The sequence below is a fragment of the Bombus impatiens genome, unplaced genomic scaffold (genome assembly GCF_000188095.3).
Source record: "Bombus impatiens unplaced genomic scaffold, BIMP_2.2 scf_0417, whole genome shotgun sequence".
NCBI classification, from domain to species: Eukaryota; Metazoa; Arthropoda; class Insecta; order Hymenoptera; family Apidae; genus Bombus; species Bombus impatiens.
This window is the reverse complement of record NT_176836.1, coordinates 348042-374034: the sequence shown is the minus strand read 5'-3', so window position 1 is coordinate 374034 and position 25993 is coordinate 348042. Positions and strand designations below refer to the sequence as shown.

General features: G+C 30.9%; 1 protein-coding gene across 8 annotated transcripts; it reads right to left on the bottom strand.

The window, feature by feature from the left end:
* Positions 1–726: 726 nt before the first annotated feature.
* LOC100744615 (protein Gawky) lies at positions 727–25987 on the bottom strand. 8 transcript variants are annotated; one of them, XM_012386694.3, is made up of 18 exons: positions 25388–25983; positions 20594–20787; positions 19129–19178; positions 18670–18782; positions 16572–16746; positions 11170–13197; positions 10673–11040; positions 10211–10544; positions 9378–9902; positions 7732–8108; positions 7214–7411; positions 6570–6725; positions 5984–6457; positions 5707–5806; positions 5471–5631; positions 4506–4735; positions 3973–4336; positions 727–3225 (listed from the first exon to the last, which is right to left on the bottom strand). In XM_012386694.3, exons 4-18 carry the CDS (start codon positions 18736–18738, stop codon positions 2884–2886), a joined length of 5901 nt encoding a protein of 1966 aa, XP_012242117.1. In that variant the 5' UTR covers positions 18739–18782; positions 19129–19178; positions 20594–20787; positions 25388–25983; the 3' UTR covers positions 727–2883. The 8 variants fall into 8 exon arrangements, with proteins under 8 accessions (XP_012242117.1, XP_012242116.1, XP_012242115.1 ...); XM_012386693.3 differs by having other exon boundaries at positions 5471–5806; positions 10673–10989; positions 25388–25985; XM_012386692.3 differs by having other exon boundaries at positions 4506–4726; positions 5471–5806; positions 25388–25984.
* Between the last annotated feature and the right edge of the window lie 6 nt (positions 25988–25993).

Genomic DNA, 25993 nt, shown 5'->3' with positions numbered 1-25993 from the left:
AACGTTCTAGCAATACGCAATATGAGCACACGATAATCTCGAATCCATAAATAACAACTTTTCTGAGAATGTCTACGCTAACCACATCCTAAATTAAATTATTTTATTTTTGTGTTTGCAAATATCATCAGCATGATAGAGAGCATTATTATATAACTCAAAATAATTTGATCAAGGCTGATAAGAATAACACAAATTTTAAAAGTTTCATCATTTTTGCAACGAAAACGATATCTAATTGTCCATTCATTCAAAGTGTAAAAGAACTTAAAATATTTTTAGTATAAATAATTGAAGAATATATATAGTAGATTTCACCCATGTATAGAGCAATTAATGAGTCTCTATTATACAATATAAAGTACTAGGTATGCTATTAATAATAGATTAATATCGTTACAATTTTTCTATGCCTTTTAATCGATGTCACTAAATATTATTTAGCACTTAAAATATCTTCTATTTTATATATATAATAACTGGAAAGAGAACTAATATTACACAATATGTTACTAGACTAAAAATCACGCATAAATACTACCGTATCGTTTGCTGAATTTAAACTGAAATAGATAGAAGAATAATATTGTCTGTCTGAAAAAAGTATTGAGACAGTGTAGTAAGTAAGTTATCATTGAAAAATTGTCTCAGATTGTCAAGTTACCAACTATAGATTCTATAGATAAAACTATAGATAGATAGTAAAAGAAAAACTCAAAATTTGTAAAATAGAAATTTTGCGTCACTGTATAATTGGAAATACCATTCACTCGAAAATTCGAAGTCATTCTGAAAACTTTAATTAGGATCTCAGCTTTCTTAAATGCTTTTCTTTTTTGTCTCTTAATATTAACCAATGGGAAGTGGCATATTCTTCTCCTCAGTATCGTTCATTTTGCAGAGGGGAGTGAGAAAGAGAAGAGAGAAAGACAAAGACACACACAGATAGGCAGACAACAGACAAAGATAGCTAGAGAAAAACATCGAATTACCATATTCGTTATAACTCTATAATTAGTAAATGGTAAAGAGACACGCTGGACATTGGCACGACGGGTGGCATTTAGATTTAATATATGTAGAATAAAATTTACGTTATTGCGATAACATTTGGTATCGTTTTTGTTGTCGTCGCAAGAACTCGGACCCCGATTTATCATCCGATTAAAAGTTTGTGGGCGTTTTACGATAGAGAATCGATTTTTAGCTAAAATAACGATCTCCGAATATCTCATAGAAGATCACCATATCTGCCAATACACTTCTTAGCTAGTGAAGCTATTGATTCAAATTTTTTATAACCATAGTTTTATTACAATATTATTCATATAATCTCGACTTACTCGTTGGAATAACAATATACAAATAAAAGCAAATTACTAATCGTATTACTATCGTTAATTTTGTGGCAACAATAACCAAATTTTCTATATTGATAATTGTTGCCATGTGAAGGAAAAATTCACTAAAAATTCGATTCTATATCACCGTTGCTAATGGAAGAGGTATGTATAGCCCAAAGCATCGACGTGGATCCTCGCTTATTAATTTCTTTAAGAGGTAACGTTCCTCCTCCCTTTTTTTTTTTTTTTTCTATATTTTTTCTTTTCATTCATATCTTATTCATTCTTTCTGCTTGTTTTTGTTTTGATTAGATTGGTACAGTCTACGTTTGATACGCATGGCAGTCTCGATTAGAGGAAACTGTTCAGAGCAAAAAAGTGGAACACTCGTGAGACCATTGATCATAATTTACTTTCTTACACGCGCATCCTTAAGAAAGTGTTGGCGACGCCATTATCTAGATTAGCCAATGTATCATTTTTTCAAAGCTAATGGCTGCGGTGTTGTATGCGCGTACCCTTTTAACTTTCCTACTGTTTTCTGTGCTCCGATCCTCAAAATATGTAAGAGGAGCTAGAATTTATACTATTTTTTCATAAAATTACCTACACAACGATGTTTTAATATACGATATATTGGATACGCACCATTTGCAAATTATAAATTATTTTGATCAAAATGAACTTGTAACTCGCGTCAATATTGAGAAAAATGAAATATAAATTATTGCTATACTCAAATGTGAAAAAATATGAAAATAGAGTAATTTATATTCATAAAAATTTTCTTCTGCATGTATCATATAATTTAAGTATTCATAATGCAATGATGAATATATCGGGCATGTACGCAACATTGAACATATTAAAACACCGAAGAGTGTAGCATAACAAAGATCAACTTAAATATCTTCAACATACTACTATATATATTGTTCTGAATAAACAGGATATTCGATTGAAACGTTAATGAGAACACGACCTGAATGGGAAGAATACTAATTCAGTAATTGAAAGATCATGAAAAACCTGCCTATCAGAGATGGGTGCGCACTATGTATACACATACGCGCATATTATATCAGATGAAAATAATATTATTTTAAGATATGAAAATACCAAAATACCAAAATGAACTGCGACAGAAGCAATATCGTAACGTCAATACTAATTTAGTATTACGTCGTACGTACGTACTTAATGTGTAGTACGCGCGATATAATAACAGCATTCTCTCGTGCCTATTATTAAATGTAGTCGGCATTACACCAAACAATTAATAAAGCACGGCGCACGCCAAAAGCCTTGAAATTCATGATATACCCTCCCTTGCCCCCATTATCCCCGAATCCCAAATTGAAAAATCTTCTGTTGAAAAAATCAAATCAGATCCTTGTTGCTGCCGAAATTATACACGGCACTGATTTAAGTAACTTCATCGCGAGAACCGGCCCATCTGACAATGCGGAATATAATTGACGTATCGTGAAGTAGAAGGCTTGGTCGTCGCACGAGTGATACCGCTCCTCCGTGCGGCACTCTACATCGACTCACCTCCCAGAAGGTCTCCGGGTAAGTACGAGTTCAGAGAACTGGGCGTAGCACGTTGTTGATCATTGCTGTCGATGCCAGCGCTGCTCCAAAGAGAATTGCTACTCGGTGGAGCGCCCCATAATTGGCTGGAACTACCGCCCCATGTGTCTGGTGGTGGACCAGTTTTGTTCGATGGTCGCAAGCCCCAACCTGCTCCTGTAGTAGCTCCAGCTTGTTGTTGACCTCCATGACTAAGTTGTTGCAACAAGCTGTGCACCTCGGTATCGGCTGGAGATTCTGCGAAAATTGTTGTGTTGCCCAGGACGCAATTGTTCAGAGCACCTTGTGCCTGTAAACATCATTAAACATTTCTCTTATTAATTTCAACTTTTGATAATTTCATGGTAGTAGATTTGTGATTTTTTAATCATTGTTTTATATAATATCTAAATGATAAAAATTGTACATTACATTCGTGTATATAATATATATGTATATATCTAAACAAATAAGATTTATACAATAGGATTTATTAAGTAAATCTACTAATTACTTGGGAAGAGTGCATATTCATTTACAAAATACTGGAAATGAAAATGAACATGAAAATTGTGCACAAAAATTTGTAAATATATTCAGAATTTCAAAATCACGTAAAAAGTTACATAAGGACACATTTATACGATCTTCAATATACAAACTTCCTGGAGCACCTAACATTAATACAGTCCCAGTGCATAAAAGCTTTAGATTTTTAGTCTATAGATATATACGATGAATCATATATACAAATAAAAATATAGTAGGTAATACTCAACTCAATTAATTATTGGGTGGTTAACCTAAGTTTAATTTTTTACGGTCTAAATTATACTACGCTTTTATTATACTACGCTATTTTTTAGATCTGAATCAACAGAATCAACTATACTTCAAGATTATTCATACATAAAAAGTAAATTTTACAATAAGTGAGAGTCTAATATATTTAAATACTTTTAGTTAAAGTCACAGATGTTGAACTGTAAAAGGATATAAGACCACTAAAGGTTAATGCAATTGATGCAATAACAAAAATATGTAAAAGACACTAAACCTTAATAGCCTCATCTCTTGATGAATATTTGGTTAAAGCAATTCCATGATTAAGGTATAATCGGAAGTCTTGAACAGGACCGTGTTGCATGCAGAGGGTTTTCAAAGTAGAACCATCGATTTGAGGCGTCAGATTCTTAAGTAGTAACCAGGTAGAAACCCAGGCAGCATTTGTGCTCGATTGAAAGCCCCAGGAACTGGATCTGCTGACGGTGCCAAAACCTGCCCAGCCATTGCTCGTATTTCCCGTAGTTTTGCTGCTCAAGCCTGGTGGAGGGCCACGAACCTTACTCATTGGTGCTCCCCAGAGCTCTGAAGTAACCGCAGTCGGCGGTGGAGCAGATTCACCCCAAGTGTTCTTCGAGCTGTAAATTATATTTTGTATAATTAAGATAGTTGAATAAAAACATTAAATAGTTAGTTAACGAATCGTATTAAATTAAAATTTAAAATATTAAATTATAATAAAGAAAGTAATAAAAATAAAGAATATATACGGTAGGTAAAGTATTAAAATTTTAAAGCAATATTTACCTAGTAAATGCGTTTGGAGTAGTAGCAGGTGGATTGAACGTCCAAGTAGAATTACTTAAACTTGGTATTGATGTATCAGGATTGGTAGGTTGTTGTGGTGGCGGCGAAGTCTTACTACTTGAAGAAAAAATGGCATCTGGATCTTTGATCGTTGCTAAAGAAAGCGGTGAACGAACGATAGAGCCTGGAGTAATGCTTGGATCATCCTCGATGCTCTTCATCTGGGTACCCTAAAATGAAATTAAATATAGGTGGACCCGAATAAACGTCATACGTAAGAATTTTTCGTTTTTCTGTTACTCATACAAAATCTGAATTACTAAATATAATTAACAGAAAAGAGAAATTCAAATATCCTAAATCAATTTTTATTACAATAATGAATACAATTTAAAAGAAAATGAAAAATTATTTTATTAAATTTTATTAGAATACTAATATATATTACCTAATCTATATATAGATAATACATATCTAATCTGTATTCTTTACGACAAATTAAAAAAACCCTTCATTGTTTTACTATTTTTAAGAGGTCATTTCTTATTTTGGAATTTGATTACCAGCGCGTACTCTGTTTAACCCCTTTCGACGTCAGGCACTGCGAGACAAAAATTTCGTCATACAACCAAATTTCATGACAGGAATTCTACGATTAACAAACAAATTTATTTTCTATTAACGTAAATGAAACAATACCTTAATAATGTTTCATTATTTTAACTTGTACAACATAAAATCTGAAGAAGATCTGTATAATTTGTATCATTTTGTGTAAACGGCATTCTATTCTTTCCATTTTTCTGCATAAATATATTTTAAATACAATTATTTCAAAGAAATCAAATGTTTCAATAATATCTTAAACTTGCGTCATAAACAACCGATTCAAAATATTGAATAAGATTTTTTATACTGAAAAAGGTTTTCTTCACATAGGAAGTACGATATTGGAAATGGATTACCTTCCATGGCTTGCCAGGTTCAAATTCAGGTACAAGATCGGTGAAAGCAGCAGCACCAGCAGCTGCACCAGTTGGCTGCCAATCCTTTCCATCAGTGGAATCCGAGTTACCTGGATCTGGCCATCCACTCTCTCCAAGTCTGGTGGACCATGTACCATCTCCTTGACCCAACAAAGGATTCATGTTAGGACTACTGTGTGATCGTGTTAAACCAGCCGGTGTAGCTGCTGGCTTACTGGTTGTTCCTGGTGCTCTCGAGAACTCGTTCGAAACTAACTCTCCATCCTTGTCCAAAGAAGGTAACTTCCACTGATTCAGTCTTGACTGTTGCTGACTCTATAATAAAAAATTAATTTTCACATCACAAATCTAATTATTACTCTCATTGTTTCTTTCTAATACAACAAAAATGAATTATTTCGTTCATTTTTCACGAGAAAAAATTTAAAACATTGTATATAAATTTTTCTATGAAGTATATATAACTTCTTACAAAATAAAAAATGTACTTACAACAGGAGGTTCCTTATTCATTGTCAAATCTGTGAAACTATTTTGCAAAGCTGACATAGGATCATGTACTGAGCTCTTATAGTATTCTGAGCTTTGAGATGGTGGCACAGGGTGTTGCTGCTGCTGTTGTTGCTGCTGCTGCTGCTGTTGTTGCTTCATGTAAGTAGCTTGTTGCACAGCAATTTGGTTTTGAAGGTTTGCTATTTGCTGTTTTGTTTTTGTAATTTGTACACTGATCTGAAGAACAGATTGGCCATTGCCCTTCATTGTACTTTGCACAGAATGTTGTTGATGAAGCTGTTGTAAGACTTTGATTTGTTGTAATAGTTGGTTCAAAAGTATTAGAGTTTGAGGTGCAAGTGGTTGATTTAAAATTTGATGGTTTAAGTAACCTTCCTGGACGGCTAGCTGAATCTGTTGTACTAACATACGCAGTTGTTGAGTACTGGGTTGATTCTGAGGAGCTCTGGAAGCCTAGAATTGAAAAAAAAGAATAACTATTTGCTATAAATATAACAAATCTCAACAGACAAATTTTAAACAATTATCTGAATATCTATCAACTAGCAATACTAACAACATTTACCTGATTGAAAGGTGGTTGAGGTGCATTACTACTAGGTTGTTGTTGTTGTAATGGAACAGCAGTTTGTTGCTGTTGTTGTTGTAATTTCAATAAACTTGCACTAGCAACCGATCCTCCCACACTACCAGTTGCATTTCCACTTGGCACTCCAGCACCCTATAATTAACAATTAGTACACACAAACTGTCACTTCATATGCAATATTACAGTTAATTCTAAATTTCAGTATATAAATGTCACTTAAGATATAAACATACCGGTAAGTAATGTCTATAAACACACATATTTATATACACATTGCTTAACATTTGATACATTAAAAATAACATTAAGAGGTGAAAATTTATTAAGATTTGGAAAATGAGTTATACGACCATAGCATAAAATAAACCAATATGTAAGAATGTGCCAATCAAAAGTGTTTTATAATTACGAGAAAATTTACAATCAATGCAAATTTAAATGTGCAAATCATTACGTTTATTGTGACATATAAAAGCATGTTAATATTTAAGAGATAACATAAATACGCTTGATTGTGCTTTATTACAATCAAAGTAAAAAGAAGGAGTAAACTAGCATTCAAATAATAATATGAACTGCTTCGGTTCAGAAAATTATCAAATAACTACAATAGTTTTTACCGGAGGAAAAGACATTTGCTGTGCGACATGATTAAATCTAGGATATGCTGGCGCAGTTGTAGCTTGATTTGTCGGATCATAAGTGGAGTGTGCGTCATGTCTTCTCCATTGGTCTAAAGGCCGCACTTGACTTAAAAGTTCCAAAGCTTCCTCTCTATTCATTTCACGAGTTCTCAATGCCAATTCAACATCCTCTTTCTATAATAAAAAAATAATCATTAAGTGCATTAATTAAAAGAAGGCATTTGCTTAATCAAAACATAAATATAAGAAATATATCTGTCAAATACATTAAATTAAACCAACAACAATGACTACATCGACAAGTATCGTATCACAATAAACATATTCAAAATTGTTAGATTTTACAATAATAAAATTATTATATCTATAATTATTATTGACAATATTAGAATGGATCACTATATTTCTAGTGTTTTAGTATCCTCAATTATATTTTGAAACATAAAATTTTAACTAATAGTTTTATTTAATAAATTTAAATAATTTATACGTACTTTGTATCCCATGTCACAAAGATATCTAAATTCCCTGCTATTCCATATAACTTCCTTTGTAAGAGTTGGTTTCGTAGGATGACCCCAACTAGGAGTAGGATCCATATCAGTATCAGCCCAGCTTCCAGTGGGCCCCATTGGTTTAGGTTTGTGCGCACTGGGTCCACCCCAAGTGCCAGGATTTAATTGAGCTTCGTTCCAGGTACTTGGTGTTTTTGGATCATCCCATGAACCTGTATCATGTGGTCCTTCAGCCCAACTACCATTTCGTCCACCAGCAGCACCAGGATGTCCCCACATTGGTCCACTAACATCTGGTTTCATTCCAGGTTGAGCTGGCATTCTATTCTGTGGCATGCCCGGAGGACACTGCATTCCTATAAGTTGTAAAAATGTAGTTTTATTAAATTCTTATAGTTCGCAAAAAAGTTCCCAACTGCGAATAAAATTCAAAGAACATGAACAATATATATGACGGATTTCCATTAGAATTAGGGTTACGGGCGTGAAACGAATCTTCATTTGAATTATACATTGTCGTTATGCAATAGAGAAGACATTGACTAGTGCAAATACGATTATTACAGGACTTGATAAGTAACCGTGGTACTTAGATACTCGGAGAGCTAATGACAATGATCCTAGGTTCAATAATGAATCTGTGGTCAACGGGATAACAGGATGTGCAGACATTGAGTAGTGCAAATACGATTATTACAGGACTTGATAAGTAACCGTGGTACTTAGATACTCGGAGAGCTAATGACAATGATCCTAGGTTCAATAATGAATCTGTGGTCAACGGGATAACAGGATGTGCGATATCCGCGGTCAACGGGATGATAGATGTACGTGCTCACAAACTCTAAGTCGGACTCTTTGTTAATAAAACGCGTAATATTCACTGATCGTAAGGCATTACTGTTTTCATCGATGAGATCGCAAGAAAAGAAAGAATTTCCGTCCCGATGATGCCACAGAGGAAAACTATGATGGGATGTGTCTAAGGACACGAGATCAGCGGATTCGTCGAGGATAGCCTTCGTTCAGAAAGTGAGGGAAATTGACGTTGCTGTTAATTGGTCAATTTCCATGTTGGTGGCTAGAAAAGGATGCTAGCCGTCCTTGAGGGAATGTTGCTAGCGGGAACTTTAGGTAACTTGATCTTAATGTTTATAACGGCCCTCAAGCTAACTGAACATGTACTGTGGAGATGCGTCGGCATCTGGTAACCATCATACCCGAAGAATAGGGTCTGCGTATAGCGAGCCACGAGACAGAAAATATTGGAATGTTTACTGTCGCGTGCCGCTACAAATATTTCTTTTAAGGAGAGCTATAGAATTACTCCATACCTTTGTTAGACACAGCGTTCATCCCGTGACCGCGGCTACGTTCGGCGAGTGACTGTCGACCGCGGCTACGTTCGGCGACTGGTTGTCGCCTCGAGCCCAAGCTCATTATCACAGATCTCGAACAAATACAATCGGATCGAATGACGACAATTGTTTAATTACGCCTATGATGAAATCTAGATCACGGAGTTAAGAGATTTTCCCGAAGTTCCAAAGGAAAGGCTCCGATGTCCTTTCATCTCCGATATATATATATATATATATATATATAAAGAAAGAAAACAAACAAACCTCCTCTCCCTATATTTGGCGTTGGAAGATCCTTCCAATGAGAAACTTTACTACCAGGTATGGTCCTTTGATTAACTGCAGGATTTCCCCATAAACTTGTGCCATCGTCATAGTTTGGGACATTTCTTCTTTGTGTTGGTGGAGAAGGTTCTTCCCAACCTGATGGTTTCCCTGGCATAATATCCTTCGGTGGTGGTGCAGCCCACTGATTTATATTAGAAGGATTTAACATCTTTGTTGGAGGGCCTGAAGGATGTTGATGTCCCATTTGGTGATGTGGTGGACCTGGTGGTTGACCCCACATTGCATCCGCATTGGCACCGTTTAACCTTCCAGAAATCCCGCGGGGATCCCCACGCATGTCTGCCATCCTAGGATCACGAGCCATTGGATCCATCACACGTATGTGTTCTCGAGGATCCAAAGACATTCTGTGGTCGCGGGGATCTCGCATCTCTCTAGGATCAACAGAACGGAGATCTCTAGGATCTCGATGATCAATCCTTGGATCACCCCAGTTGGATCCTATAAAATACGTCATTCGTAATTTATTTTAGAATGAGATCTTCAATAACATGAAAAGTTTTAGTTAGAAGGTTTTTATTTTCGATTAACTTTCTGAATATTGAAAAAATCTTAATATATTCTTAAAAAATTGACCATATAATAAAACACATAAATAACCAGAATTTAAAGTATAATGCTTTTTTAATATTGTACAAATTGCAATCAAATAATAATCTTTTCTGTAATCATATTTCGATTTGCAAATTTTAATGTCCAAAACAGGAAATGGAGGAAAAGGGAAAGTATTTCAATATGACAATAATTACCTCCCCACATACCAGTTTGGTTACTGGTACCAGTTGTCCATTGGCCAGCTGCAGAATTTGGTTGGGAAGATGTGGGGGCACCAGTCCACATATTAGATGTATCTGCAGCTTCATCATCTTCACCCCAAGTTCCACCAATGTTTGTTGCTGGTGTATGACCCCAAGGTGTTTTAGCTTGCTGCTGAGGTGGAGGTTGACCACCATTTCTGAGATTAGCTTCCCATAAATCTGTGCCATTGTTTACCGGTGTCTTCCAGATTGGAACTCCATCTTTTGACATACTAGGTTCTGGAGATGTTGGGACATCCCAGTTTGTGTCCTGATTCACATTCTGCTATAACAGAAATGCAAAATTCGATGTTAGTATGGTACAGTACTCAAATATAAAATATAAGTGTGCAAAATGATCAAAGAAAGATTTATGCCTACAATAATACCTTATATGATAACAGAGATACTCACACAACCCCAACCATCTTGACTAAAAAGTGCTTCCCTCACTGTATTTAACTGTTCTAATTGTTGCTTTGTTGAAGGATTATTGTTTGCAGGTGTATTACTACTGTTAACAGATCCCTGAGTCTGATTGTTTGACTGATTATTATTGTTACTGGAATTCGACTGTTGCTGCTGTTGTTGTTGTTGTTGGGCTGAAGTATTATTATTTTGAACAGAAGAGTTCTGACTTGTTCCTCCAGGATTATTAGATTTTCCCTGTGACCATTGGTTGCTGTTTTGACCACCCTGACTTGTGCCACTTGATTGAGAAGTGGGTGGACCTGATTGTTGATTTGATTGTTGATTTGGATTGCTCACTTTATTCACGTTACCTAAGAAGTAATTATTCATCCAAACATATTCTGCTATGAAAATCATTCCATATATTCAATTTAATATTTAAACACAAATTTAAAATTATTTAAGAAAAGAACTTAACAAAACAAATACAAAATGCTTACCTGGGACATTTTGTCCACCTGGAGGTCCCTGATTTTGATTTGAATTTGGATTTCCAGCAACGGACCTATTTACACTGTTTCCAGTCCAATTACCAGGTGCTCCGCTACTTCCGGAAGGATTCCCAGAGTTTCCTCCCCAACCCGATTGATTGTTGTTGTTGTTATTTGTAGTACTAGTTTGTGTAGAGCCCCAATTTGTAGTTCCACCGCTATTCAATGAATTTTCACCCCCGCCAGCCAATCTCAAAATGCCAGGAATTCCCCACCTTTTCTTATACCCCAAATTGAATTCATCAAGATCGCAAATCTGTCCAAAAAGGAGCGTTAACACGTGCTTAAGATCAGTTCTGTGAGCTTGTAAGATGTCTTTGGAAACTCCAACGGACGCTGCTATGAGATTCCTTGCACAATGAATAAGATAAGTTCGACTCACGCCATTTGCGTTGTCGACTTCCTTTCTCTTCGAGAAACTAGAAATTGGATAATTTCTTGAGGATATTTCTTCCACTGCAGTAGAAACAGTTAAATTTCCATTTGTGGTTCGCTTATCCTTTGAACCAGGAGCAGCATCTTTATATTTTTTAAACTGATTGCAATTATGTAAGTTTACTGCAATGGCATCGATCTTCATTGCTTTATTAGAATTCTCACTGTCAATGAACTGGGCAGTTTGATACGTCGAACTGGTCAGACTGAATTGCTTAGAATTTACCAGACTTTCTGTGAAAATGTTCTCAACATTAAATCCGATAGCTTGGAGTACTTTGAATAACGTCTCTTTAGATTGGTACAAATCACAGAGATTTTCTGAAGAAAATTTTCCATCAATCACACCAGTGAAAGCTTGGTACTTCAGCTTCGTTCGTTTAAGTAAACTAGAGCACGACAAACTAATAGAAACATCTCTTTCTATCAACTCGTGCGAATTTTGGCAATCGTAGTTTCTCTCAAAACCGCAAAAACAAAATACTCCTGTCTGAGTATAATGCTCGTCATTGAAATAGACAGCAGTTTGAGATCTGATCCTTTTTAGTTCGTTATCGTTAATCGTATTTTCACCAATGTTTCGGCATTGTATTTGTTCGTTAAAATTGCCGAAACATTTCGAAGAATTATTTTCTTTTACTTCTCCTTCTGGAAGAGAATCATTGTGATATTCCGTTAAACAGTTTGATAAACTGCCATAAAATTTGTGAGGAGTGTGCATTTGGTCGGGCCATAATATCTCGAAGTAGTTCGGCCGAGATCCAGGTACACCGATTATTCGGGATGCAGATTGGCGTGTAAGCGTCATCGTAGGCTTGCAGGTAGTCATAGTAGGAATGTAGAGAGCGAACTCGTCTTGGTTCTCCCCCTTAACCCTAAACCTATCCCCTATAGTAGACTTAGAAAGAGACTTAACAAACTCAGGGCCAAGACGCGTATACGACCCTGAGTACCTATAGCTCGCGAAATAAGTGCCCGAAGGCTCGTTAGACTTAACATTATCCTGAAATGAAAGAGCACCAACAGTAATTGTTGCCACGTCACTAATACCATTAATTACCCAGGACAACATCTCCACCGTCTTTTCTTTTAAGTTCAAAATTAATATTTTTGAGGTTCTTAGTCTCATTGCAATCGCACCACCGTCCATTTCAACGCGGAGGAAATAATGGTTACTGGTTGAGCTGAGCAATATCACAGACTTGTAGTTATCGTTATTATTACTTAGGAGGCTAGAATTAGACTTAATATTATTGTATTTGCCCGGATGAAGGCAGGATCCTAGTAAGGAGTAATTGTCAAGAGAGTCGAGAGAAAAGTGGCCTGACGAGGGGCGATCAGACTTGGGTATCCTAACTAGGCTAGGTACCCCTTCATCGATTGCGCACTTATCTCCTGTTAATCTTAGATTTACGCTTATACTTAGTACCCTAATGTTTAGTACGCTAAAGCTAGTTAGAAGATGATTTTTTGTTGGGTGTTTTGTGGTTGACGACGCCACTGACTGGCAGGTCGAGCTTCGACTGGTCAAGATAAACTTGCCTAAAACACAAAATAATATTACCTTAACAACCAGCTCTTTGATATAATTAAAATGTTATATTAAAAAAATTTCTTAAATATTATAGTAACTGCCTAAATATTCTATAATCAAATAGTTATTCATAATATTACAAATATCGAGTAATATATATGTAAACATTAGGTAGTTCAATAGCTAGATACTAATTTAAAACTTTTACCGAAATATATATTAAATATATATAGGGTGTCTTGTTTACGTGGAAAAATAGAATATCTCGCGAATATTAAAATTACCAAAAAAATGTTTTAATAAAAGTTGTTTGATTCGAAGGGGAATATCATATGATGCAAATTATTTTTTTTGCGGATAGAGTTAGTGGGGCAGATTTTAAGGTCGTCTTCATTTTTTAAGATGGGACCATATATTTTTTCCATCTAGGATTCATCTTGGAATTTGCTATAAAAAAATATTAACCTATTTATGTCGAAAAACTATTAGTTTAACAGATGTTTTAGCTCTAATTTGTAAAATTTAACGTATGAAGGACAAAGACAGACGTAAATACAGAAGTACCACTTCGCATCTTCCCTTATCTTTCATATGTTAAATGACACATTAGAGCTAAAACATCTGCTAAACTAACAGTGTAATTTCGACATAAATAAGTTAATACTTCTTTATACGAAATGCCGAGATGGATCGATTAATGTATTAAAACATATATAACTCTATTTTAAAAAATGAAGTTGATTTTAAAATCTCCTCTACTACTCTAACTACAAAAAAATAATTTGTGATACCGTTTCCAATTAAACGAAATAGCTTATATTAAACATATTATAATTTATTGCCATGGTGTAATAAATATTCTCTTTTAATATTGAAATATATTTATTTTAGTAATGTTAAATGAAAATAGTTATTTTCTTCGAAGAAACAGATGATTTAATATTAAATCTTGAGAAGAGTGATTAAACTATAAAAAGACAATCTGTTGGTTCCGCTAAAGTTCCGATCTGTACCAAAATGGCTTCTTGTAACACTAGCGCCGCCTACTTCGCGTTAAAAAGGCTTTAAGCAAGAGACATTAAATCGTTAAAGCAAAATGTTGTAGTAGTTATGTAAAAAATTTCATACTATTGATTACTTTTCTCATACTATCGATTCCGTATGACTTTATTGATAACGTTTTAATAGATGTAGACATTAAAATACAATCTACCGTAAAGCAATCTCAATTTTTTATCGACATACTTATGATAATTATCTTACAGACTTTTATATCTATCATTGAAATTTTGAATACAAAGAGCATTATGATTTCTATTAATTTTCCAAAATCATTCATTTATAACTTTAATGAAATCTTTCAAATTCTAAATAGTTCTTCTTTTTCATTATTTCTGCTACCTCATATATCTTGTATGTATATGTATGATCGATGGAAACGATATAGTGAGAATGTAAAATAGAGAAATAAAAGATGACACCACCTAATCTAGCCCCATCTAGAGTCTATTTCACAGATAGACACACCCAAAATTTTTTAAATCAATTACTATCAATTCAATAATGTGTCGAGAATTTCAGAATACAGGTTAAAATAAATTATAATCTCTTTTAGAATAAATTATAATTTTTCTTTTAAAATAAGGATAAATATTTTTTAATACAGTGAAAAAGGAACAGTAATTCTGAGAACTGAAGCCAGGCTCTAAGTCTCAGGTTCTCAACCTGTGGACGCAAAAAGTACCGGATCAGCCAAAATTCAGAATAAAATTTGAGGAGTCAATAACTTTAATTAATTTGGTTTAAGAATAAAAAATAAATTTGGCTTTTTTAATAGCTTATGCAACCAGTAGTACGAGACATAATACGAAATAGAAAGTGTTCGTAGAGGTTTACATTTATTAAACGAGGAGGACAATGCAGAATACTAATAGATTGATTACATCATCGTATTAAAACTACATCGTAAAAGGAAATACCTATTCATACTTTAATTATAATTTAAAACAGTTTCTTTAACCATAAATTATTTCAAACCCTGTAATCTGCATTATTTATTGCTGTATATTTAATTATTCATATTCATAACTGCTTAGAATTATTAAAAAAAGTTTCCATATGCAAAGTTTTAAAATTCTATTTATTAATACATTTAGATCGAATTGGAAACTTTCGCATTATAAAGTTACTGAAACAAAGCACGAAGTTCATTGTTTAAATACAATGAGTGTAATATTGTTCCAAAAATATGGAAAAATTAATTAAAACTGTATTAAAACTACAACTAATTAATTATAAATTAATATATAACTAACAAAGAGGTTTAAATTATCGCATTCATTGATCGCTATCATTGGATTCGAATCTCAACTTTCGTTGTTGAAACAATTCTGTCCTCCCAAAATTGTTCTAGCTTTTGACCTGGGATCAGAGACGATATTCAAATACATCTGGTAAAAAGCATGTCCACTTTTTTAAGTTGTTTGCTTAGGAGTGACTTCTCAAGTAATAATTGCTTACCTGATAATTAATTCCTTACTTAGAACAGATTTAGGAGAATAGAACCATTTCCATAACGGTAGCGATACGTTGACGGTCTATTCAACGCGATAAATTTAAATCCTTCTTTTAGTTATGTATTAGTTTGTAGTTTAATCTATTTTGTTGTATTTTCTTTTTGTTGTTGTTTTTCTTGTTCTTTCATCTTTTATTTCGTGCCTGTGCATGTGTATACGAACATCATACTGTGTAATAGTTATTTTTTAGTGACTTGTGTATATTCTCTGCATAGTAATATCTGTTTTAAATTATGTGGGCAAATTCATGGACTGAAATAACATTAATCCTTCCCGTTTGAAAATTTCATAGCGGGCTTTGATATTTTCTTATGGATTCGTGAATAAGCAGGTTTAATGCTTAATCTGCGATTTTTCTTAGAAAATGCAGAATCGCTCACGACATCGAGAACGTCAATCTTCTTCTCTACAATTTGCATGAGGTAAATCGCTACGCATGTATTGTTATGTTTGTATTACTAGTATAAAATAGAGAATATATTATTGTAAGGAAGAAGCTTCTTTCTATAAAAAATAAGAGATCATACTTTTTAAATGGCATCGTACATTTGTTTGCTTTCATCCGTATATTTAACCAAGAAATTTGATAACATATACTGCTGCATAAAATAGTGATATACGGAAATGTACTTCACGATATACATATATATTACTGAATAAGATTACCCAATGCAATTGCATATACTTCGTTTCCATTTTATAAATTTAATTATTTTATTTTCATTTATGTTTTAAAAAGGAATTTTTATATGTCATAATATTTAATGTATACGTTCATATAAGCTATTATAAAAATATATATTTACCAGTTTGGTTCGACAGGACGGTTAAAAAGTCATTGGCGGCGGTATTTTCGCGATGGCTATTAGGTTTGGCCATCATGTTGTTTATGAACTCGATATCACAGTACCTATCATTCTCTGATTCTCTTCCCTCCCCAACCCTTATCGGACTGCTTTTCCCTAATACTACTACATCCCCCTGAAATCAAAAGTAATATTATCATAAAAATGCTTGCTTCTATTAATCAGTCTAAAATTTTATGTGCTAAAATTTTTATCAATCATATACTTAAATCAACAAGAGTTGTTCATCAGAATACAAATAAAACCTATTTTACTTTTTAAATATAAAATTAAAACTACTTTGATTCAATTACAAATATTTGACAATTCATTGCGAATTAAACATAAATATTAAAACATCTTTTTTATTTCTGTTCGCAGTATAGTATTCTTTTTTTCTTCATTCGTTCCACTGACCCTTGATTGTTCTTTTCATATTATGTATCACTTTTTGTTATAAACTAAATTGATTTAATCAGTATATAAAGATTGAAAAGTGATAAACGAAGAAGACACTAATAAGAGCTTCTTTTATTTATAGCAATTACACAATATATGCTTATGTATGTAAGAAATGTACATTAAAACTACTTGAAAATTTCATACTTCTCAGAAGTAAAATACCCAATGAAAATGTAATATAGCCAACTAATATAGCAAGATTCTAAAAATTTTTTCGAAATCACTTTGGATAATTTGTGAAATATAAACGTAATTCTAGCAATGTAAGTATAATAAGAGTAAAAGTATTTAAAATTCTGTAAAACCAATTGCATTTCTTTGTGGATAATGAAATAAATATATACTACTACTACTACTATAAATAAAATTCTAATTTTTTAAAGTGGAAAATATGTTTATGCTTTCATAATCATCCAAGACACGATGAACATGATAATACGCGGTTATGTGACATTGAAACAACCTTCAACAGTGAGATTTTATCTCTGAAACATTATTCACATGTATATAATGTTAATATACCTTAAATAATGTCTGAAGAGGATTTATGATTATGATATATCTAGATAACAAATTGTGAATAATTGAATTTCAGTGTGACGTAAAAATTTATTGTGTTTGCAATGCAAGTAAACAACACTCTATACGTAATATTTGCTGTATAGTAAGGTTAGGTATACATATAATTTCAATTTGTTAGATTCTTTAATATTACAACAAAAATGATGAAACTATTATTAACTTTAGAATGTTCACACAAAATCACAGAGGCTGCTTCCTACAAATGTTTCTATAAGTTATTATAAATGTTAACATTACGCAACATGATTATGCGCAAATTTCGCACAATATTGTAATGACGAGAAAGGTTTCAATTGCAGGTGCATTTTCTACATAAAAAAGCTTTGCAAGTGAAACATAGCAAAAAATAATATTTTAACAAAAATACTGTATTTCAATATAAGTATTGATTATTCTAAAAAATATATCCAACTTTAAATGCAAATACGATGTAACTTGGAACATATTAAAAAATCTAATTGAAAATTGTCCTATGTATATTGTTCATTGCGAAAAATGATCTTCAAATAATGCACATTAATTTTTATCAACATAAAATATATTTTTATAACATAAAATTCTGCATATGGGGACTGAATCTAAAATAATAAATAAATATTCTTTTTACTGACAGGCATATTTATGTTTAAGAGGTGAATATTGATTTTTAATTTAAAACGAGAAAGGAATTATTTCACATTTTTTTATATTATGTACACATAGTGTTTAAATTTGTGTTTTTATGTTTTAAGTAAATTAGATTGTATAATGTAATTTAGTAAACTTTACCATTCATTTATGTACTCGTATAAAAATTTAAAAATAGTATATATTTCACATATTACATATTTTTTAGTATTTTGATTAAAATACATATATATTTTTTTAGAATCTTTTTTGTTATACATACAAGTTACTATGTGATAAAAAGAAAAAACACATCAAAGATTCACTTTACAATATATTTCAAAACTAGTGTCAAAAAATATTAAAAAATTAAAATAGAGCTATTAAAAACTACAGAACTTATACTTACCATGGAATTTTGTACGAAGGCATTTGTTTCTGTAGAAATCTCATGTGAACTAGAATTGTGTGGAAACATTGGGCTCAGTTCTTCTTTGGCAGGCAATGCATAGAAACCAAGATCTAAGGAATAATTTTTTATGAATTTATTATTACTTATTATGAATCATAATATTAATGTTTAAATTAAAGAAAATTTTCAGTTATTAATTTTATTAAACCAATAATCTGTTTATTATTCCACATTGTAATAGCAATGAGTCTTGGATTCTACATGAGAAATTCAATTGTCTACAATTTAACATTATTGATGTGCAATAGGTATTACTTTATTATGATATAATGCAAAATGAAAAAATATATTGCGAGTACTGAATAGTAAATAAAAAGATAGTTGTAACAATGTGAATGTATCAGTCTCTTTTAATTAATTTATTAAATTATGAATACTACAAACTGAAGTACAAACCTTGTAGACTATCACTATCAGTGTGCTCCTAGCTCCATGCCAGTGGAGATCTGTAATAACATAATATTATTTTACTTTAAACAAATATAATTATAAAATATAATTACTTTAAACAAATATAAATCTTTGAGCGCTAGTAAAAATTGTTTGTTTCTAAGTTCATTTTTTAATTCTCTGTACGAGTAAATATACTTTTCTAAACTATTAAGTACATAACTATATAGTACATGTTTTTAATTGCACCATATACAATATAATATAATTGCTAATGTTTACTATGAATGAAGCAGATAAAATAGTTAAGATTGCCTTTCCCTATTTCTTGCGAATATAAATTTTTTACTGCCTTATTACGCTATGAAACTATTAGTAGCAATCATTAATTTTTTCAATGTTTACTCCAAGTGACAATAATACATATCACATATTTCATGCAATACCTGACTATAACTCTATAATTGTTAGATATACATTATTGACAGTAAACTAGAAGCTTTGCAAAAATACTAATGTTTCTATTTTATGACTACATTTCTCTCATTATAATAAATCCAAATATTTTCTATGTACTATAAATTTATCAATGAGCAAGGGAAATACTGCAAAGTAATTTTACTACTGAAATGTTGTAAATACACGTTGAACATCAAAACGAAAATCGTCGTTTCGATCGATTTCCCCGTTTCACCAATAGACATATAAGCCCTGGATACACTCTCAAAACGCACAACTTACCAAATCTGTGCGTAATATAAGGTTAGATAACAAGTAGACGTACAAAATGAAGACGTAATTTGTACATTTCACGAATAATTACTACAGGCATATGTTATATATGTATCCACAAATATACATTCGAAATACAAAATATTCTACGCATTAAATATGGAAAAAAAATGTTTTTAACTTGCTGAAACTCGTACGCATCTATGTAAAATACTAGTGCATTTATAGATATTTCTAGCAATATAGGCACCATGTATTGTTCACAAGTACGTATAGATTCACGTAACATGTACGTGCATGTATACATGCATATATATGTATATATGTACATGTATATTGCACGCTGTATGTGCATGTGTTTGCGCGCGCGCACACACGCCCCTATGTGTGCAGTATATACAACAATTACATGTTCTTACGTGCATATACGTAAAACTATACATATGGATGCATATGCATATGTATATCAATGTATATAATCATCCGTATGCATATATATATACGCGTGCCGTATATTTATCATTATACGCACCATTTATACGTAATACCGTAATACCATAAATATATTCACACGTATGTGATTTGTGTATGTGTATTGATAAAAGAACGTAAAATGTAAAATGTGAAGGATGGAGAACACAGGAGAGAAATTAGCTACCCTTTCCTAAGATATCACAGGGAATTAAGTATCGTAACATTAGATAGAATGTTCGAGAATGAATGAAATTCAAGAACTTACTTTTTAGATTCGGTGCCCGAAGAAGATTTCAGTCTAGTGGAAGATATTTCGTTGGCGCACGAAACGGGCAGAGCGAGTACCGCTCCGCTGGTGGGCTATTCCCGCGAGTGGCGCTACTCCCCCGGATTTGGAGAGCTCGGTGTTGCTGATGCGCGCACCGAGACCCGATTCATAGTTGTACATGTGAAAAGACCCTTTCACATTTCAGAATGATCAGTAAACAGATTACTACTCGATATAAATAATATTCGATGCTATATAGTTAGTTTTAGTAGGATATAAAATAATTAATTCAACTGCAATTTATAGCTGAATTGATGGCCAAATACGCTATATTTTACAAAAATATATGTATTACAAAACAGAGATTATATCTAAATTTTGAAATATTCTTTTGCTATTTATTGAAACATTTTAATAATGTCAATAATAACACATTGGATTCATAAACAGTTATAATAAAAAATTTGAAATAATCATATTTCATTAATGTAACTTTTATATGTATATATAATTTTATAAGAAAAGAAATAATTTTGAAACTTAGAGAAATTTTTATGATACAATTAAAATGATTTTTTCTTTCTCGTTTCTTCGTTCAGATACTCGTTTGATAGAATAAAAGTTAATGAAAAATAATAAAATATGCAAAACAATGAAAATTAAAAATGATATTCGTATTAAAATGTATTACATCAATAATGAATAGAGAAGCTTCGATTAGATAAGGATGACTCATACATATTAACTTTCATATACTTCTTGATTAAAAGAAAAATTATATTGAAACCTATAAAGATAAATATTTTTCTGTAATATATATTTTATTTTCTTAGATAATTATACCTATATAAGCAATGCGAATTTTATTTTTTGTTAAAATACATTAAAAAAGTTAAAAACATCGAATTAATAACATCCGATATTTGCAAAGTATATTTTTAATAAAATACTCAAATAGAAAAGAAGAAAAACACGCTTATGCTACCTTATACCTATACCTTTTTCACCGTCTTTTAATAAAATCATTTATAACAAGATTAGGTAATACGTTTTCAATCGTTATTTCGCAGATGATTACGAAATGATGCAGAAATCTGATCAAAGAAGAAATGTACCAAGATAAGATTATAGAATTTTAATTACGTAATTAAGAACATTGACATTAGTAATGTTACATAAAATATAACGTTGCAAAAATTTCATACTTAATGCATTGAATTTCGTTAAAATTTGTTCGCGAATAACTAAATGTGATTTACGCGCAAATATACAATTAAATATAGGTTAAATGTTTTGGAATACTTTAATTTTATTTAAGTTTATTTTTTTATATTTATTATTTTGTGATGATGTAGCTAATATTTATACGCGAATCATTTATGTTATATTAGACAAAATAATATTATATTAGTAAAATGCTTTTTATAAAATCATAAATTATCGAAGAAGCAAACTGTTTTGTTTATAGATTAAAAGGCAACATTTTTTCTCAAGGTTGTTTCTTTTAAAATCTCAAATTTATTCTCACATGGTTTTAATATTTTTAAATTATATCATTATTACCTGACCTTGAAAAAATGAATATATCCTGTTATAAAAAAGATACATATTTGCACAATTATATCACTTTTATGCCATCTCGTATTACAAACATCGGTAACCTTGAAACTCAAAGGCGTGACTTTGAGAACAAAATTTTATATATCAGAAATTTCGATTTTTCCAACCAAAATGATTTTATTTTTGATATTTTATGGTACTATGAGAATGCTATGAGAATGAGCAAATACTTTAACCATTGATGTTAAAGGAAATATTCTGCATGTAATCCAATTGCACAGTTATGCAAAGTTACATGGCGCTATCATCTAAAATTTGTAACAATTTTATGATCTATATAGGACCCTTCACTTTAATTTTATGTAAAACATTACTACAAATTATGAAATAACTATAGGGAATAATAAAAATTCATCGTACTACCACATGCCTATACGTAAGATTTGGAAATTATCGACCCGTTAAAGGTGATACTCTACCTACGTAGATATATGTACACGTACAATCTTTACCTACAGAGTGTACTAATATCTATGCGTGTACAACGCGTGCTATTCTCTTGAGCGCACGTCTGCCCTTTTACTGCGACAACTTTCTCACTATTATAATTTACTATTACAGTTTTATTTATTTGCATTCATACATTTATTGTATTTATACACTCCTTACCTTCTCATACCTCTTGAAAACAAAAGTATAACAACCCTTCTTACTCACGCACACATGTACGCACACGTATATGCATATAATGAAATGTTAATTATGCTTATTTCTAACATTTATAGAATAGATATATTTTTCTATTTTTTAAACATACTTTATAGTCTTTATCACATTCTAAACTACGTAATATGATATTAATTTATTTCCAAAATAACAAAACTAATTTTGAATTAAATATTTATCGATTAAAAAATCATTGCTAATGTCTAGATACAAAAGGCAAAATGTCTTTCCAGTTGAATATTTTTTTATCATAATGCTAGTACATAATATGTACTTAGATTGCATACACGTGAGCAAATTTATAACGTAACAATTGCTTACTTCCGGTAGTATGGCTGTCATTTGAAATCAGAGAACGCAAGAGTAGAAAGTGGAGGAAGTGTTCTTTTCGATTCGCTCCTTTTTCATTCTATAGTAAAAAGCGTTGTAAGCATTATGAAATAAAACGAAATTTTATTTTTTAATTAATAGTAATATAATAAAAGTAGAGTAAAATAAAACGAATTATTACTGTATAGAAAATAAGAAAGAGAAATTTAATAAACTAATTTTAATATAGAATTGAATGAATTACATTATCCATTTTTGTGCCACTGCTTTTACAAAATTTTTTAGGGGATTTACTTATATTTTAATACAAATAGACACTAATTTGATGAAAGGTTATGAAACTTACATTGCATGACTATAAGATATTAAATATTCCCATTCTAATCATCTTAACTTTATTATTAATGTAAATATTGTTTGGTTTAAATATAAACATTGTGGATATATTAATTTAACTTGAAGCTTCTAAAACTATTTTCTAATATTATGAAAAAAAGGTTATTACTCATAAAAAATAGAAACAGAATTTTCTGAAATAGATTTTTTATCAAACTTCTACTATTTGCCAATGCTATCTAATAATTCAATGAAATATATACAATGTAAATTAATTTGTAGGAAACAATTCTGGAAATTTTGTATTTAAAAATAATTACTATGGCAAAACTTGTTTTTATGAGAAGCTTCTATCTTTCTATGCTTGATGTTAAATAAGTAAGTAATAAATTTTATCAAAATTGGATAAGGAAAATTACTTCAAAATTTATTCAACTATATTATACTATAAATTTCTAAATTTAAATTTGATATTTAACTTCTTCTTCTCCCTTGTATCATTTTCATACAAAATGCAATGTATTTCATAGAATAATCATTTTATTTCACATAAGAAAAGGTTATGTTAACATTTACATACAAAGCTTTATATCTTAAAATAAGCAATTCTTACAATTATGATGTTTACAATATAATTATAATTTTAAGAATAAAAGGAAAAAAAGATTGTAAGATTTTTTGTAGTTACGTTTGTATTAACTTATTATATTTTAAAAATATATTCAATACTACATTATCTAAAAATAATAAGTTATAGATATATTTTCTTTATCTTATCTATAAGTATAAACAATTGGTAAATGTTCTTTATTATGGTGTATTATATACAAGAAGATTATTTGGCAATCATTAAATGCACTTACTTATCAAATAATTTTTGGACTTATTCAATGTATATGGTACAAGAGATAATCAAGAAAGGCAAACGATTAAATTCAAATTGTATATTCTATGATAAAATTAGTACAGCTATATACTATCAATATATCTAATATAATTATAAATGTGATTTCTTAATAGAAAGAAAGACTAAAGAATTTACAACATTTTTCATTTCAATTTTTAGTTACAAACAAATCAAATATATTAAAAACAAGTAATTATTTGTCTAAAAATTTGTTCCACAATTTTCATTTATTTGTATACAAAGAATCACTCATATTTTGGAATATAATGAAAATATGTGTCAATCTAATTTAATCAACTTTAAAATGCAAATTTTTTAAATATTATGGATCAATTCAACAAATTTGCCTTTTTATATGAAATCACTCCCTCCTTAGTTGTACTACCATGTATATAATATATACATATATGAAAATACTATAGTATATAACAGACAAACAAATGTTGAATGATATTATTGTGCAAAATGTTTTGTGCTTTAATATTTTATATTTAAATAAATAGGTCAATGGAAATATACAATCATATGATAAAAACACAGAAATACATTAATGGTATATTCTAACAATAACATTCTAATAAGCACTGACTATTTACAATTTATATTTTGATAACTTCATATAAGCATATATTGCAACTTCATAAATGTGTTATTTTTTCTAGTAACAAAAGGTTAAAATTCGTTTATTCTTTTAACAATAAGAAAATGTATCTATCAACTGTTTCGTAATATTTATATTTGTAAATAAAGTATTAACGACTTTAATTCGGTGAAAAATAAAATGTATTTCTCTCTTTTCCTCAACTTTATCAAAAATACTACTTCAAAATAAAAAAATTTTACGTCTGAAGTATTATAAGGTTATATTTATATATACATATACACAGTACATATACGTATATTATATATAATAATAATAAAATGTAACTTACCAGAGCATATATCAATCATAGAAAGTTCTTAAAATTAGATTGATCACAACACTTTCTTCACACGCTTTCAAAAGCACATTTCGTTGTGAGCACAATAGTTATTTTACCGAAAATACATCTCCATCGCTAGGCACGGAGTCTTGAAAACTGTACTGTTTTGTGAGCCACGTCATACAATACAGATTGAAACTTCCAACGAATATTTTCTCTTAGATAAGAACGACATCTTGCAAAGAAGAAGCAACAATAATATACTTGGCGGATAATTTAAATAAAATTTGCATTAACTGCGCAAAATGTAATATAAATTACTTTTAAATACTTTTTAAATACAATTAAATCCCCATTTTTTTCACATGTTAATTTTCCAACTTTACAGTCTTGTTGTGATATCATGCTGTTGAAGAAATCTCTGCAGAATTCTCTATATGTTTCTTTGCTCTCGTTGTATGTTTACAATTTTATTTCGTATTGAATATTAGAACTAAGAAAATGTTTTAAATAGTAAAATCAAAATATATAGTATAATAACTTCCTAAACACGTAGAACGCACTATTCTAGAACTTTAAAACATTCTTTTTGTATTTCAAAACACACCGACTTGT

Excerpts from the sequence above, each read along its gene's own strand:
- LOC100744615 (XM_012386690.3), bottom strand. The coding sequence starts at position 18,738 with ATGTTTCCACACAATTCTAGTTCACATGAGATTTCTACAGAAACAAAT. Across the intron at positions 4,337-4,505 it reads ACTCCAAACGCATTTACTAG|CTCGAAGAACACTTGGGGTG; the intron begins GTAAATATTGCT and ends TATAATTTACAG. Across the intron at positions 3,226-3,972 it reads CAAGAGATGAGGCTATTAAG|GCACAAGGTGCTCTGAACAA; the intron begins GTTTAGTGTCTT and ends TGATGTTTACAG.